Genomic DNA, 17,312 nt, shown 5'->3' with positions numbered 1-17,312 from the left:
CCCTCCCCGGACCCCACGTACATATCCCATGCTCTCTGATGGCCACACACACCCGTTGCACCTACCCTGGCCTCTCCCCTGAACCCCTTGCCTACACGACGTTGACACCTGTTGCCACAAGTCCCCTCCTCACCCCTGCTCTCTGCACCACTGTGTCACCGTGCCCCCAAATTAAAGCCTGCCTCCCTCTCCTTTCCCACCTCCACTTCCTGTTGCTGAACACACCGCCTCTGTTCCCATCACACAGACCTCTGCCCGGAGCACATCGCTCAGGGAGACCCACCTCACTGACCTCACGCAGAGACCTCCCCGTGACCTCAGAGACTTCCCCACACCCGGTCCCAGGACATTGCCAAGAGCACAGACCGGACACAAGCTGAGTGCTGGGCTACAGGGACCCCGACAGGATCCCTGAGGGGCATTTCCAATCACTGGGCATCTGAGCACATCTCGCACCCCTCGCCCCAGCAGGTGAGGGACAAAAAGCGTTGCAGACGAGGAGATGTGCGGGTCGACTATGTCCGTCGGGGTCAGGGACGGTGCAGCGAGCTGGGGCGGAAGAGGAACACCACCAGCCACACACATGCTGACAAGCGCTGCCTGTGAATTAAAGACGGATGGACGGACGAACGGACGGGTGGAGGGCCTTCTGGGGTCTGGAGTCCCAGCAGGGGCATGGACCCCTTCCCACCTGTTACAACTCGAGGTGAGGAAAGAACCCCTTTTACTTTCGTCATTTGTAAAATGGGCTGGTAGCTGTGACCTGAGTGCTTGAGCAAATTTGCTAAGCTTGTACCCCGTGAAAAGATCGAATGCTGCCTAGGGCTCCGGATTCTCCGTCCACACGGTTATTTTACGATAACAGCCGCCCGGCGAGATGCGTCGTTGACCTCGGCCAGAGTGATTTCTATCCTTTACGAATCTGCTCCACTGGGCTCCCCGTTCGGTACCACAGACCAAAAGGCTCCAACGGAACAAAACAAGGATGCAAAATACGAGTTCATTGGAAAAAAATTTTATTTCACAAAAAATGCAAACTGGAATAAACACCATCTTCCCTCACGCAAACATTACAGCTGCTTTTAAGTATCTCTCGTGCTTCACCTGGGGAAGCAAATGATTATAAAATTTAACAAGTGTGTAGCCTTAAATCTGTTTGAAACGTTCCAAGTAAAAATAATTTAGCAAAACAGCTTCTTAAAAAAACCACACACGCTAATTCTTGAGGAGGAACCAAAGCTTTTGACCCATCTTCTTTTTTTTCCTTTCGGCTTCGTCACCAGTTTGCGACGCGCAAGTGTGTGAGGCGAGGAAGAGCGCGGGACGGCACGTGGCAACTTGCCCCCTTCAGGACCCGCCCGCCTGCACGCGGCCGCCAGGCACCGGCCGGACCTCTGGGTTCTGCCGGCGCACCCCCCAAGCGCGCCTCCCGAGCAGCTGAAATTGCGAAGGAAAACCCGCGAAACCACCACCGGGGCAAGGCGCTCTCAAGTTCTCGGGGCCCTGGTTTTGGGAGGGGGGGAGGGCCTGGCCGTGCGTCCTCCGCAGTTTGTCCCCAGCGACGGGCCACGGGCCTCGCGTGCCGTCGCTACCCGCGCGGGAGTCACAAGCGGGACAGAAATGGCGCGGTGGCTGCACACTGGTCGCCGCCGCCGCCGGCCGGCGCACTCTCCGTGATTGCGAGGGACGTGGTGAAGTTAAAGCTATCAGATGAACAGTTTCGGGGGAAACCAAAGCTGGCGAGCGAGGCCCAGGCCGCCACCGCCGCCGCGGCCACCGCCCGCAGGACACCGGAAGCGCGGGGTCCAGCCGCCCGGGAGGCCCCGGGGCCGTGCGCTCCGCGGCGGCTCCCCGGTCCCGGTCTTCGCGGGATGGGGGTGGGTGGGAGCGGGGGGAGGAGAGGGGGGCGGGACGGCCTGCATTACCTGTTCCAGGTGCTGCGGTGCCGGCCGGGCGACCCTGAGCGCGAGCGGTCGCGGTCCCCGCGGCGGTGGCGGCTGCGCTTGCGCCCCGAGCCGCCCCTGCGGTCCCGGCTGCGCTCCCGGCGGCTGGAGCGCTCTCTGCTGTGGGACCGGCGTGCGCGCGCGCGCTCGGGGCTGGCGCTGCGCCGCGGGGGGCTGTCGTCCGGGCGCGCGTGCTTGCGGTGGCGCCGCCGCTCCTTCCGCGGGGTCCGCGCGTCGTCGCGGCTGCCCGCCCGCCGCGGCCGGCTGCGCTCCCGCTGGTGCCTGTCGTCGTCCCCGCGGCCCCCGCTGGCCCGGCCGCGGCCCCCGCTCGGCTCGCGGTTGCACTTGTCTTGCTCGGAGCGCGCGTCCTTCCTGGGCGCGCTCTGCTCACAGGCGGCGGCGGCGGGCGCGGCCTTGGGCTGCTGGTTGTTGTCGGGGATGCAGGCGAGGACGCCGGGGCAGCGCTTGTCCGGGGAGCCGTCGTCCGCCGCGCCGCGCCGCGCGCCCACGCCTTCGCGGCAGGGCGCGCCCTCGGCCAGGCTGCCGTTGACGCCGCGGGGCGCGCTGTCGGCGTCCGGGCGCGGCGGCGTCTGCTTCGGGGCGCCGGGGGCCGGCGGGGCCCCCAGGGGGTGCAGGGCGGCGGCGGCGCCCGCGCAGCCGGCCGACACCGTGTGCAGGATGTCCAGCACGGGCTGCAGCAGGTCCGCGTGCGCCACCCCCAGCTCGTCGCGCGCCGGCGGCTCGTCCGGCTTCCTGCTCAGCAGGATGGTGAGCAGCCGCTCGCGCAGCTCCCTCTCCCGGCGCTGCAGCCCCAGCGCGCGCTCCTTCTCCTCCTCCACGCGCCGCAGCTCGGCCTCCTGCAGCCGCCGCCGCTCCTCCAGCCGCTGCAGCCGCAGCGCCTCCTCGCGGTGCTCCTGCTCCTGCAGCTTCACGGCCTGCGGCACAAAGGGGAAGGCGCGCGTGGGGGCCCCGCACCCGCCTGCTGGCGCCGAGGCCCGGGGTGGGTGGATGGGGGGGGGGACCGGGCGCGCGATCCGGCCGCGGTGCACCCCCTGCCCCCCACCCCGGGCGACCAGCACGCGGCCCGGGGCGGGCTGGCGGGCGGGGCGTGGCCCCGGCCCGCCCGGAGGTCGCCCGCGTTCGGTCACCCGCGACGGGGAGCGGAGATGACGGAGCGCACGTCCGCCGCCGCGGCCACCTGGGCGACCGTCTTCAATATTCACCATGAAACAAGAGCGGAGCTGGCCCGTCTCAGTGCGCCTGCCAGTCTCCTTCCCGGGGACTTATCCCAACTGTAATTAGACAACAGGTTACGGGGTCGCCCCGCGCCCGACTCCGCGGGGACACGCAGCCTGGCCGAGCACAAGGACGGCCCGGCGAGGTCCGCACGTGTCCCCCGCCCCGCCTCTCGCGGGGGCTTCCGGCCCGGCCTCCGGGAGGAGCGGGAGGAGCGGGAGGAGCGAGGCGGCGCGAAGGCGCTCGTCTTGTGCTGCACCGGCTGTCAGATCCGCGGCTGCGAGGAGGGACGTGGCCCAGCCCGGCTCTGCGGTCCTCCCTGAGCTCCCCGGGGACGCCGCGGCGCTGCTCTCCATCGCCACGGTCAGGCTGCACCGCCCGGTCCTGTCGCCCCGCCCGGTCCTGTCGCCCCGCCCACTGGCCTTTGGGGTCACAGCAGAGCGCCTCCTGTCCCAAGGGCCCTGGCCGCTGGCCCATGGGGTCAGGGCAACACCCCTTGTCCCATCGCCCTGGCAGCTGCCTGTGTGGTCACAGCAGAGCACCCCTGTCGCATCTCCGTAGCCACTGCCTTTGGGGTCACAACAAGTCCCTTTGTCCCGGCGCCCTGGCTGCTGGCCCGTGGGGTCACAGCAAGGCCACTTGTCCCGTCGCCCTGGCCATTGCCTATGGGGTCACAGCAAGGCCCCTTGTCCCGGCACCCCGGCCGCTGGCCTTTGGGGATCACAGCAGAGCCCCATCCTGTCGCCCCAGCCACTGGCCTGTGGGGTCACAGCAGAGCCCCCTGTCCCAAGGGCCCTGGCCGCTGGCCCTTGGGGTCAGGGCAAGGCCCATTGTCCCATCGCCCTGGCCGCTGCCTGTGGGGTCACAGCAAGTCCCCCTGTCCCGGCGCCCTGGTCGCTGGCCCGTGGGGTCACAGCAAGGCCCCTTGTCCCGGCACCCCGGCCGCTGGCCTTTGGGGATCACAGCAGAGCCCCATCCTGTCGCCCCAGCCACTGGCCTGTGGGGTCACAGCAGAGCCCCCTGTCCCAAGGGCCCTGGCCGCTGGCCCTTGGGGTCAGGGCAAGGCCCATTGTCCCATCGCCCTGGCCGCTGCCTGTGGGGTCACAGCAAGTCCCCCTGTCCCGGCGCCCTGGTCGCTGGCCCGTGGGGTCACAGCAAGGCCCCTTGTCCCGGCGCCCTGGCCGCTGGCCCTTGGGGTCACAGCAGAGCCCCCTGTCCCCAAGGTCCCGGCTGCTGGCCCGTGGGGTCACAGCAGAGGCCCCTGTCCTGTTGCCCTGGACGTTGCCTGTGGGGTCACAACAGAGCCCCCTGTCCCCAAGGTCCCGGCTGCTGGCCCATGGGGTCACAGCAGAGCCACCTGTCCCATCGACCTGGCCGCTGGCCCGTGGGGTCACAGCAAGGACCCTTGTCCCGTCGCCCCAGCTGCTGGCCCATGAGGTCACAGCAGAGCCGGCTGTTCCGTCGCTCTGGACGTTGCCTGTGGGGTCACAGCAGAGCCCCCTGTCCCGAGGGGCCCCGGGGAAGACTACGTGCAGCAGGAGGGGGGCCACGGGGGGCTGGGGGACCCTCCTCGAGCTCGGTGGCGCCCTCCCTCTGGGGGACACGGCGAGGCTGCGCCCCAGCGCCCGGGCGGTGTGACCGCGGTTGCGCCCGCCCGAAGTGCTCCGCGCCCCGTGAGCCTGGAGGGCGCGTTCTGGCGCCTGCGACGAGGCCGGGGTATTAAGAGCCGAGGTGGCGCGGGGCGGCGAGCAGCCGCGGGAAGGCGCCCTGGCGCGGCCCCCCCCACCCCCCGGGGGCTTCAGGACCAGGACGCGCGCGCGCCCGCCCACCCCCGCGCGCCCCCGCGCGCCCCGCCTACCTTGGCCCTGCTCAGCAGCTCGGCCACCAGGCGGATGGACTGCAGGTTGCGCTGCGCCAGCAGCAGCTTGCGCTCCTCCAGCCGGATCTTCTCGTGCAGCTTCCGCTGCTCCTCCGCCTGCTGCTTCTCCAGCTTCTTCTGCTGGCGGCGCAGCTCGCGGTCCCGCTGCTTCTGCTCCCGGCGCCGCACCTTCTCCTCCCGCTTCCGCTCCCGCTCCAGCTCCTCCAGCTCCTTCTGCTTCCTGCACGACAAGCGCGCGCGGCGCCACTCAGCACGACGGACCGCGCGCCCCGGCTCTGCGCGCGGGGGCGCCGGCGGGGAGGGGGCGGGGGCGGGGGCGGGCGCGACACGCGCTGTTCCAACGCGCGGGCCGCGGCGGGACCCGAGGATCCGCGCAGGAGGCCCCCAGAGCCTCCGGAGGGAAGGTCTCGCTGGGGAACCGGACGCCGTGAAGGACGCGACCGATGGGCGGGCCTCGCGACACGGAAACTGCTTCTCAACGACACACAGCAGCTGGGGGAGAGGCCGGCGCGCCGAGGACCCCCCTGCCGCAGCGGCAGGCAGGGCCATACCCCCGGAACCGCTGGCACGCGGCAGTGCTCACACACACACACACAAACGGGCACATACCGCAGGGAGAACGGCCGCCCACGCCACGGACGAACAGAGGGCAGACGGGAGCCTCACGTGCGTCCGCGTGCTGCCCGGAGGGCCCGCCGCGCGCACAGCCCCGTGCTGGTGAGTGGGACCCGCCGCGCGCCACACCCGCGTCCTGGCCCAGAGGACACCGCGGCGCACAGACAACATGCTCGCTCACTGCACAGCGCCTTCCACCCAGCAACAACTGCTCAGCGCACGACTGATACTCAAAGGTGCTGGCAGGGTGCACAAACCCCATCACTGGGGCTCCAGAGAGGCTGTGGGAGTCCCTACACTGAACGGAGGACCCGTGAGCAAAGCCACACGGAAGGTTCTGGAAGCACCAAGCTACAGGAAAGACCACACTCAACAGACGATGCACCTATGAACCCATTTGCTCCAGAATCTGGAAAAGGCAAAGTCGCCATGACAAAAAACCCAGCACGGGGAATACCAGGCTGTGACCCCCAGGATCCGGTGAGTCCTGGGCTGTGACCCCCCCCCCCCCCCCGGGAATGTGGTGAGCCCTGGGCTGTGACCCACGGGGATCCGGTGAGCCCTGGGCTGTGACCCGCGGGGATCGGGTGAACCCTGGGCTGTGACCCCCCCTGGGGATCCGGTGAGCCCTGGGCTGTGACCCCCAGGATCAGGGGGTCCCTGAGGGAGCGGACCTGCTGACAGAGCTTAAGAAACTCCTGTGACGTCACCAGAGAAAAAGCACCTGGAGACGACTGCTTCCCTTTCTAGCAAGCCCACGGGCCGCCCAGCAGCTTAGGTCGTCTGTGCTCAGCCAGGGGCGGGGGGGGGGGGGGGTCCCCACGAAGAGACCCCAAATGTAAGCAGGAAACCGAGGGCTAGGTCGGAAAGAGCCCCGGGTGAACCACCCTCACGTGCACCTTGATGGTAACGTGAGTCCAACCCCAAGGAACGCGGTAGGAAAAGTCCCAGCTGCCCTGGGCAGGACGAGACGCAGAGCGTGAGGCCGCCAGGAGCCCAGGTGGGACACGCCCAGGCCGCGGAAGGGCAAGGCCAGTCCTGGGCACTCCAGACGTGCAGACGTGCAACCCAGCGAACAGGGCCCGGGGATCAGGACGCACGTAGGTCCCCAACCCCCTCACGACCCAGAAGGAAGCTGGGGCCTCACACTGGGAGGTGGGAACAGACCCAGGGCCACAGCTCCCACAGAGGGACGTGTACCAGGCCCCACAGGTCGGGGCCCAGCTCAGCATCCGTCCAGGCCACACAGGTCAGGCCCCAGCTCACCATCTGTCCAGGCCCCACAGGTCAGGATGCACAACACCGGCCGTCCAGGCCCCACAGGTCGGGGCCCAGCTCAGCATCCATCCAGGCCCCGGAGATCAGGATCCACAACACTGGCCGTCCAGGCCCCACAGGTCGGGGCCCAGCTCACCATCCGTCCAGGCCCCGGAGATCAGGATCCACAACACTGGCCGTCCAGGCCCCACAGGTCGGGGCCCAGCTCACCATCCGTCCAGGCCCCACAGGTCAGGATCCACAACACTGGCCATCCGGGCCCCACAGGTCGGGGCCCAGCTCAGCATCCGTCCAGGCCCCAGATATCAGGCCCCAGCTCACCATCCATCCAGGCCCCACAGGTCAGGAGGCACAACACCGGCCGTCCAGGCCCCAGAGATCAGAATCCACAACACGGGCCATCTAGGCCCCACAGGTCAGGGCCCAGCTCACCATCCGTCCAGGCCCCGGAGATCAGGATGCACAACACCGGCCATCCAGGCCCCAGAGATCAGAATCCACAACACGGGCCATCCAGGCCCCACAGGTCAGGGCCCAGCTCAGCATCCGTCCAGGCCTCAGAGATCAGGATCCACAACATCGGCCGTCCAGGCCCCACAGGTCGGGGCCCAGCTCAGCATCCGTCCAGGCCCCACAAGTCAGGCCCTAGGTCACCATCCGTCCAGGCCCCACCAGTCAGGATCCACAACACCGCTGTCCAGGCCCCACAGGTCAGAACCCACCACACGGCCTGTCTTAGCCCCCCCCCCCCCCAAGACTGCACCAAACCACGTGTCTGGCCCCACGAGGTCCGAGGCCCCGTGCTCCCCACCTCCCAAAACAGGACGCAGCATCCAAGCTCCAGTCCTGCGTGAAAGCCAACCACCCACGTGCATGCGCACCCAGGACCGAGAGCAGCCACCGGACTCCCCAGGGGGCAGCCTGCACACGCAGGCCGGGGAAGCACACTCTGTGGGAACGGCGCGGCCCCCTCCCCAGCTAGCACCCGGCGTCCAAGCATCAGCGACCACAGAGGAGGCACCGCCCACGGCCTGGGATCCCTCGGTCCTCCCCGTGCCTCTGGCCCAGCAGACGGAGCAACTCGTGCTGAGGGCCAAGTGGCCACTTCCTCCCACGGACATGGCCCAAGACCCGGCCTCTTGAAACTTCCCAGTATTTCGTGGGACGCGACAGGCGAGCGTGTGCGAGGGCAGGTGTGCAAAGGAGGCACGCTGGCCGGGGTAGGCGTGTGTGCGACGAGAAGCACAAGAGGGCAGGTGAGGGGAGCGCGTGTGCGACGTGTGTAGGTGAGGGCAGGCGGGGGCGCGACGGGAGGCACACGAGGGGGCAGGTGAGGGCACGCTGGAGGGGACGCGTGGGCACAAAGGCAGGCGCGTGCGAGTGACGGCCCGGGGGCTCGGGGAGCGAGCGGTCACAGGCTCGCGCGTAGCGACAGGGCCCGGGCGCACACGGCCCCGCTGCTCGGCACGCCGCCGTGCGCCTCACGAAGCCCCCCGCCTCTGCCGCCCCAGAGCCGCTGCCTGGGGAGCCGGTTTCTCTGGGAGCCCCCCACTGCCCGCCCTGCATCCCGCATCCCGCAGGTGGGGCCCTGCAGCACCGCGAGGCGGCCCCAGACCCCAGCCCCGCCCGCCGCGTCTCCCGGTGCCCGTCAGGCCGTCCCCGGGCCAGCAGGCCGACTGTCCTCGGGGCGGGCGCGGAGCTGGGCCAGGACTCGTGCGCCCGGTCGGGACTTGCGTCTGCTGCCGAAAGGAGGTCCGGACACGCCTTCCTCCCCGTCAGGATCCTGTGGTCAGAACACAGCCCGCACGCGGCCGCAGGGGAGACACCGAGCGCCTGCGACGCAGAGACGATCACCGCGGGGAACGGGCGAATCCACCAGGCCCGACACATCTAAGCTGCACACTCGCCGAACGCGGAAATCGCGCCTGCGAAACCCAAAGAGCTGGGAAACAGGCCAAAGGTACAGCGCGACTGCTGGTGTACGAAGAGTTTCTTCCTGTTTCCCCAAAACGTCAGTGATCCCGTTCGTTAGGGTTCGGCTTTTATACCACAAAACGCGGACAGTGGGCGGAGGCGGGGATCCTGACCGACTTGGCCGGAATGTCGCGCATGGGACCGCGAGCACAGCGGCTGTGCGCGGAGGACGCGGTCCCGGGCACGCGGAGGACGTGCGCGCACGCCCAGCTGCACACGTGCACGCGCACACTTGCACACAGACTCCCGCACACGTGCACACACGCGGCCACACGCGCGTGAACGGCCAGGCACAGGCACGCGCGCGCTCGAGCCCGCACCCGGAAGCGCGCTGCTCGGCGGTCGCGAGCGGGCGGGCCCCGCGGGCCGGCCGGGCGCGCACGTACCTTTCCTCCGCCCTCTGCCTCTCCTCGGCCTCCTTCTCCCGGCGCTTCTGCTCCTCCCTCTGCTGCTCCAGCTCCTGCAGCTTTTGCCTCTCGAGCTGCCGTTTCTTAATGGAGGCGTCGCTCAGGTGCTTGGTGGAGTCGAAGGAAACCTGCGGGCGGGCGGGGGGCGGCACACAGCACGGTTCGCCACGCGCGGGAGCGGGCCGGACCGGACGGCGGCCGGGCCGCGCCGCACGCAGCGCGCTCGCTCCGCGGAGCCCTGCCGGGGAGCGAGCGCGGGTCTCGGCCGGCGTGTGGGCCCGGGCGCCCGCGGACGCCCCCGACGGCACACGCTCCCTTCGCGGCCGGGGACTGAGCTTCCCGGCGAAGCCGCAACCTGACCCGGACGCGACCCGGCCTCAGCGATTACGTGAAAACACAAAGTCGCCCTGTGACGACGGGGGGATCTCGCATCGTGCCGGCGGGATCCCACCGCGCACTCTGACCGAGGCCGCCACGGCGCGTCTGCCTCCGCTAACGAGGACGGCCGGCGCTCGCAGGGGCACGCGGCCCCCGGGTCGTCCAGGAGGAGGCCGACCCCAGTGCGAGTTGGCGGCGGCACAGGGGACCCTCGGCCCCGGGTGACGGGGACGCTGGGGAGGCCCGTGGCCCCGCTGGGGCGCGGTTTCGGGGTGCTTCTTTCTATGGCGAGGGTCTCCGCCTGGCACCCCATCCCCCACACGGAAATGCTCTCACATCCGCGTCCGGACGCGGGTGTGTCCAGGGCCGAGTGTGCGTCTGGCCGCTGGTTTCAACGCACCTGCGCTAGCCGGGCCTGCGGCCGCCCAGCCGGAGAGCCACCTGCGTGCATGCGTGCGCGCGCACGGCCACGAGACAGGCCCCGGGGGGGGGGGGGGGGGGGGGGCCGCACACGGGACAGGGCGGGGCGGGCGCTCACCTTGATGTTGCAGGCCACCGCCTTGCCGTCCTCGCCCTTGTACATGAGCTTCATGCCGCGCAGGGCGCTCATGGCCTGGATGAAGCCCACGTACTCGCGGTACTGCACGTACGCCTCGAAGTTCAGGTGGCCCCCGAAACTGAAGGTGTGGAAGTTGCGGCCGGTCATCTCCTCGCGGTAGGGGTCCAGCATGGGGATGTCCACGTTGCGGATCGCCCCGAACTTCTCGAACACCTTCACCAGCACCTCCTCGCTGGGCTTCTCGGAGCCCGAGTCCTTGAGCGCGAACCACTTGCAGGGCAGGCCCTCCAGGTGGATGGTGTCGGGCCGCTCGCCCGGCAGCGTCTCGTTCATGTCCTTGGCGTCGCGGAAGAAGGAGTCCCAGTCGTGGCGCGTGGGGAAGTCGATCCTGAACTCGGCCGCGCGCACCTTGAGGATGTCGGAGAAGCCGCTGAGCTTGATGGTCTTGCCGTCCAAGCAAGCCAGGAAGGCCTTGACCAGGCTGCGGTTCTCCACCTCGCCCTCGAAGCGGATGAAGTCCATGGTGCTCTTGGAGATGCGCAGCGTGGAGAACTGGTGGTGCTGCACCATGGCCTTGAGCCTCTCCATCACCTCCCAGTTGGAGATGGACTTGCCCGGCTGCTTCAGCTGCGGGAGAGCCACGCTGATGGTCATCTTGGTGATGGGCTTCAGGTACAGGCCGTACGGGGGGCACAGCTCCACCGCCTCAGACGTGTCGTGGACTATGGTGGCCGCGGCCATAGCCGGGCGCTGGGGCCTGAAACACACACGCGGCGGCGGTCAGGGCCGGGGTTGGGGTCGGGGCCGGGGCCGGGGCCGGGGCGAGGGTCCGCGCGGAGAGCGTCAGCGTCCGCGGGCCGCCAGGGGACGAGCGAGTCTGCGTCTCCGCCGGCCTGTAGCTCATCAAAAGCCGCGGCCGCCTGAGACGAGGTTCTGTGTCCTTGAACCGAAGGGAACAGAAAACTGGGGTGAGAATCCATCGGAAGAGCCTAGCGGCCAAGCGGCGGCGGTGGGCGCCCAGCCGCAGCCGGCCTGCACTAGCAGGTCTCCCACCCAGGGCCGCAGGGCGTCGAGTGGGCGGGGACAGCTGCCACCCCCACCGCAGCGGGTGCACGCACGTGCACGCACGCACGCACGCACGGCCGGAACCGACCCGCGCGCGCCCCTGCGGCTGCAGGCAGGACGGGACAGCGCAGGGCGGGGCGGGGCAGGGCTCCCGGCTCCCTCCGGCAGCGGCAGCGTGGATGGAGGATGGGGCCCCGCAGGAACAGGAAGGAAGTTTCTGGCCGAGAGGAGACAAGATCGGAAACGTCAGCTTCAGTGACTCTGGGACCGGCGATGTGTCCTGCTTGCCCGGGGCCTTCCCGAGCCAGCGGCTCCCAGGGCGCACCTGTCCTCCCCCGCCTTCTCCGGGCAACACTTCCCCACTCGGCTGACCGGGGTGGGGGGGTGGGGGAGGGGGATTCTTCCCCCACCGGAAAGCCAGGCTCCGCCACAGGAACCCAAACAATACAGGTGACTGCTCCCGCCCCCACCCACGCCCCCACCCACGGGCGGCTCCCTCCGAGGCTTGGGGCCAGGCCCTGAGGCACGGCCTGGGGAGCGGCCCCCACAGGGGCGGGCGGGTGCTGGGACAAGGCACAGTCCAGGGAGGGCACGGGTGACAGGCTCTGGCCTTGGCTGCGACCCAACACCTGCCCCAGGACACCAAGGGCCACGCAGGGCAGCACCCCTGCCCGGGTCGCCTGCTCCCCACCTCCCCTGGGGCCCCGCGACACCCCCCCCCACAACGCCACCCCCTGTGACGTCACCCCCCCACCCCCAGCTGCCCGACCCCAAGCTCTGGTGTCCACCGAACCGCCTGTCACCCATTACCCTGGGGACCCCGGCTCCGCAGCGCCCCAGGACAAGCCCATCCCCCCACCCCTGGGCCATGGCCTCCAGGCCACACCGGCTGCCCCAGGACCCTTGGCCTCTCCACTGCCCTCAGTCTCTCCAGCACTGCCCAGTCCTTCACCTTCACAGGCCCCTGCCCCCAGTGCCCCCCAATTATCTCTGCTGCCCCCAGCCCCCACAGCCCTGAGACCCCCACCCATTGGAGCTCCCCGCCCCCATCCCTTGCACACTCTGTCCCCCTCCCCTGCCACTGGCCCCAGAGACCCCCACACCCAGACCACCGCTGCCCCGGACCCTGCAGACCTGGGTCCCCAGCAGACCTCAGCCCCCTCGGACCCCGGCTCCAGGAGCCCCTGAGACCCGGAGTCCCCAGCTTCACAGACGCCTGCATCACCACCCCTCCAGCCCCCTCCCGAGACCCAGGGCTTCCCAGACTTCGGCCCCCACCCCACCCGGGGCCTCTAGCCCCAGGGCATCCCTCGCCCTCTCTCAAACCCTGGACTCCACAGCCTTCATCCCCGTCCCCAGTTCCGGGGACCCCCGCAGACCCCGACCACCGGCCCTCACAGACCTCAATACACCCAGAGGCTGCGACCCTCAGAGACCCCGAACCCCTACAGTCCCAGAGCCCCTAAGCCCCCAGTCCTCACAGACCGGGACCCCCAAAGACCCCGTGCCCCTGGCCCTTGCAGACCCCGGAGCCCCCATCCCCCAGAGCCCCTGGCCCTACAAGACCCCGTCCCCCGGACACCCCGACCTTGGCAGACCCCGGATCCCCAACCCCTCAGAGCCCCCAGCCGTCACACCCATAACCCCGGGGCCCCCGACCTCGCAGACCCTGGACCCCCAGAGACCCCGTCCCCCCAGAGCCCCTGGCCCTGGCAACCCCGGAGCACCCGTCCCCGCAGCCCTCAGAGACCCCGGTCCCCCAACCCTCGCAGACCCCGAACCCCAAAGACCCCGTGACCCTGGCCCTCGCAGACCCCGGAGCCCCGGTCCCCCAGAGCCCCCGGCCCTTACAGACCCCGTCCCCCCAAAGCACCCGGCCCTCACAGACCTCAATCCACCCAGACTGAGACCCTCAGAGACCCCGGACCACCAGAGTCCCCGAGCCCCTAAAGTCCCCAGCCCTCACAGACCCGGACTCCCAAAGACTCCGTCCCCCCAAAGCCGCTGGCACTCGCAGACCCCGGAGCACCCGTCCCCCCAGCCCTCGCAGACCCCAGTCTACCCGACCCTCGCAGACCCCAGACACCAAAGACCCCGTGACCCTGGCCTTCGCAGACCCGGAGCCCCCTCCCCCCAAAGCCCCCAGCCCTCACAGACCCCGGCCCCCCGGGGCCCCCAGCCCTCACAGACCCTGGACCCCCCCAAGCCCCCGTCCCCACAAAGCACCCAGCCCTCACAGACCTCAATCCACCCAGAGGCTGAGACCCTCAGAGACCCCAGACCCCAGAGTCCCCGAGCCCCTAAAGTCACCAGCCCTCACAGACAGGGACCCCAAAAGACCCCGTCCCCCCAGAGCCCCTGGCCCTCGGAGACCCCGGACCCCCCGTCCCCCCAAAGCACCCGGCCCTCACAGACCCCGGAATCCCGGAACCCCCAACCCTCATAGACCCCGTCCCCCCAGAGCCCCCGGCTCTCGCAGACCCTGGACCCCCGGAGCCCCCAACCCTCGCAGACCCCGGATCCCCGGAGCCCCCGGCCCTCACAGACCCCGTCCCCCCAGAGCCCCCGGCTCTCACAGACCCTGGACCCCCGGAGCCCCCAACCCTCGCAGACCCCGGACCCCCGGAGTCCCCGTACCCCGGAGCCCCCGACCCTCGCAGACCCCGTCCCCCCAGAGCCCCCGGCTCTCGCAGACCCTGGACCCCCGGAGCCCCCAGCCCTCACGGACCCCAGAGACCCCGGCCCTCTCAGACCCCGGACCCCCGGAGTCCCCGTCCCCCCAGAGCTCCCGGCTCCTACAGATCCTGTCCCCCCGGAGCCCCCGGCCCTCGCAGACCCCGGACCCCTGGAGCCCCCGGCCCTCGCAGACCCCGGACCCCCGGACCCCGAAGACCACGGCCCGCCGGACCCCCCGGCCCGGCTCGCGGAAGAGGGTGGTCGCAGGTCGTCGCTTACCGGCGCGGGGCTCCGCTTGCGCCCCCGGCCGCCGCCGCCCAGGCCCGAGCTCACCGCCGTCCCCCGACGACCCAGGCAGCCGCGGCCTCTCTGCCCGGCGCCGCCACCGTCCGCCGGAGGCGCCCCAGACGCCACCCGCCGTCGCCGCCGCCCGCCCGCCCCTGTGACGCATTTCCGCTTCCGGCGCTCGTGCCCGCGGAAGCGGCCGCGCGGCAGCTCCCCGTTACGCCGGCCGGCCCTGGCCCCGCCCCTTGGGGCGGGACTTCCGGGAGGCCCCGGGTGAGGGCGGGCCGGCCCTGGCTTGGCACTGCGCGTGCGCGGCTGAGCCAGTACGCTCCGCCCCCCCTCTCCCCCTCCCCCGCCGCCACCTGTCCCCGAGTCCGGCCGGAGGCCTCACCTGGGGCGGCGCAGCTCCGTCCTCTGCCTGGAGCCGAACAGGGGAGGGGCCCGTGCTTCTGTCTGAATTTCCAGTATAATCGTCCATCGTACGGAACACAGCAGTAAGATCGGCCTCTAAGTCTCCTATTTACTCTTCAGTTATTTTTACTCGCCATTTATGTCCATACTGAAATATCAGTATACTATAGTATACAATTACATAGGAGTATGTAACATGTGCATAATATTTTCATACTTGAGCCATTTCATGTTTCTTACTTTGGTATAACTGGTTTTAAAATACATAAAATTTAAATACCAACATATGATGCCTTTTACAGGTAATATACGTTTTTTAAACAATAATATGCCAACGTATAATGGCATACCATAAGCTAATAACTTAGAATTCAGTGAGCGCCCACGTTATGCCAGGTGCTGCCGGAGGCACGTCCTTCTCATGCCTCAAATATAATATCTCAAGACGCGATGCATTTCACATGTAATATACGGTTTTTCAATAACAATATACCTATGCGTAATGACGTAATGTCATTACAGATTAAAAGTTGCAATCCATTAAACTCCCCCGCTGATGCCTCCACCATGTCACAAGTCTGCATAGTGAAAATCCAGGGTGGACACCAAGTACACAGACCCTCCATTGTTCAACACGGAGCGCCAACACTGAAGCATTTGCTTCCGAGGGGGAAGGGAGAGGGGTGAGGGGACCCTGAGGTCAAGTGGGCTCCTGGATGTGTGTGGGGGTGTTCTGTGTGAGTCATGTTGTCCTGTTAATGAGCTGACCATGCAAACTAATATGATCACGAGGTCCTCCTCATGAGGAGGAAACAGACGGTCTGGGGTCCCTCAGAAATGGGAACACTGTTTGAACCCAGGCAAGCTTCTCAGTGGGGCTGTGCATCTGTCTTTAGCTTCTCCTTCCTCTTGGGAATAGAGAGATGTTTGGGGTTCTCGTTAAAACCTTCTCCCCGAGGCTGCCCACAACTCAATGGTGGCGTGTTTCCCTCGGGAACTGTTAAATTTGGAAACTGTTTTTCTCCTCTGCTCTCTGAAGCATTTGCAAAGCAAATTAAGAAATGAGATACTCCTTCTGAGCGTGCACACCAAAGAAACGGTTATACTAATTTCAAAAACGTTCAAGGAAAATCCTTTTACATTTTGGGGCAAGACTTCCCTCCTCTGGATGCACCTCACAAATAGAAAAACAAGACCCCTAATATCTGCGGCCGTAATCTTGTGTCCTGTTATGGTGTGTGTTTAGTGATATACATCACTCTCACCAAGTGTGAATGGGGGTTGGGAACATGATGGGATTTACTCCCAGGACTCTATGGCAAAGGTGGAGGAATTTTGCAGCTGTAATTAAAGTCCACAATCAGTTTATTCAAGCAAATCGAAAGAAAAATTGCTGTGGGTGGGCCTGGCTTAATCAGGTGTAGAAGTTAGAATTAAGAAGGGCTCGAGATTTGAAGCAGCGAGACACAGCCTCATTACCTTGAAAAAGAAGCAATCTGCCTTATGGAGAAGAGCATTTGGCAGGATTTGGTGGCTGGCCTCTAGGAGATGAAGGCGTTAATGCTCCAACCACAAAGAACTGAACTCTTCTAACCACCAGTGAGCTTGTAACACAGCCCCGAGTCTCAAATGAGAACCCCACATCCTAGCTGCCACCTTGATTTCAGCTTTTTGAGTCCCTAAGCGGATATTCAGTCAGCTTGTGCCTGGACTACTGAGCTACAGAAACTGAGATGTTTTATAATGTGTCTATCCCAGGGCACCTGGGTGGCTGAGTCGGTTAAGCGTCTGACTCTTGGTTTCGGCTCAGGTCATGAACTCACGGTTCGTGGGTTTGATCCCTGCATCAGGCTCTGCACTGACAGCACAGAACCTGCTTGGGATTCTCTCTCTCCCTCTCTCTGACCTTCCCCTGTTCGTGCTCACTCTTGCTCTCTCTCCCTAAAAAAAGAAAACAGTTTACAAGTATGAATAAATAAATAAAATGTGTCTATCACACATTTATCACATGTGGGCAGGGGAGACTTGAACCACAGAAGTGTATCCTCTCTAGTTCTCAAGAGCAGAATCTGAAATCAAGATGGCAGGACTGTTCCTGCCATCGGAAGCTCTAAGGACGAGGCTGTTCCAGGCCTCTCTCCCGGCTCCTGGAGGTGGTCCACATTCCTTGCTTGTGGCCCCATCCGTCACCACATGAACATCTTCCCTCTGTGTGTGTCTGTCTCTATGCCTCCTCTGGTCATGAGGACAGCAGGCACGTTGGGTCAGAGCTCACCGATCTCCACCGGGACCTCATTATCTAACTGACTAGGGCTGGCACAGAGGGACCCAGGTCCCTGCTAGATGTAGGCATTCAATGAGACCAGCAAACTGGAGGCTTGGTTCTAAATGCAGAACCCACCCAATTCTGGCTGCCCTCTAGATTAGACACTTCCCTCCCGGTTAGACACCTCCTCCACTCTGGATTGATATCTTTCACTTTGACCCCGATTCAGAGATGCCATTAAGGTATCTCTACAAGAAAAATGCCTGACGATGTAAGTGTGTAGATGTCCATAAGTGTAACCATCTATCCGTTATCTATCCATCTATGCATCCATCCATTT

At 66.6% G+C, this 17,312-nt stretch overlaps 2 protein-coding genes across 3 annotated transcripts; one reads left to right on the top strand and one right to left on the bottom strand.

Moving 5' to 3' along the window:
- Nucleotides 1–999: 999 nt before the first annotated feature.
- Nucleotides 1,000–14,447, bottom strand: AKAP17A (A-kinase anchoring protein 17A). Of its 2 annotated transcripts, none has more exons than XM_045050818.1 (5): nucleotides 14,290–14,447; nucleotides 10,249–11,026; nucleotides 9,312–9,460; nucleotides 5,038–5,278; nucleotides 1,000–2,878 (listed from the first exon to the last, which is right to left on the bottom strand). In XM_045050818.1, the coding sequence occupies exons 2-5, from the start codon at nucleotides 11,008–11,010 to the stop codon at nucleotides 1,922–1,924; spliced, it is 2,109 nt and encodes a 702-aa protein (XP_044906753.1). In that variant the 5' UTR covers nucleotides 11,011–11,026; nucleotides 14,290–14,447; the 3' UTR covers nucleotides 1,000–1,921. The 2 variants fall into 2 exon arrangements, with proteins under 2 accessions (XP_044906753.1, XP_023104696.2); XM_023248928.2 differs by having other exon boundaries at nucleotides 10,249–11,209; nucleotides 14,290–14,443.
- On the top strand, nucleotides 11,608–14,572 carry LOC123383478 (basic proline-rich protein-like). The gene is made up of 4 exons (XM_045051085.1): nucleotides 11,608–11,710; nucleotides 12,095–12,307; nucleotides 12,426–13,639; nucleotides 13,796–14,572. Exons 1-4 carry the CDS (start codon nucleotides 11,608–11,610, stop codon nucleotides 14,570–14,572), a joined length of 2,307 nt encoding a protein of 768 aa, XP_044907020.1.
- The last annotated feature ends 2,740 nt before the right edge of the window (nucleotides 14,573–17,312 follow it).

Source organism: Felis catus, chromosome X, assembly GCF_018350175.1.
Source record: "Felis catus isolate Fca126 chromosome X, F.catus_Fca126_mat1.0, whole genome shotgun sequence".
Lineage (NCBI taxonomy): Eukaryota > Metazoa > Chordata > Mammalia > Carnivora > Felidae > Felis > Felis catus.
This window is presented reverse-complemented; position numbering and strand designations above follow the sequence as displayed.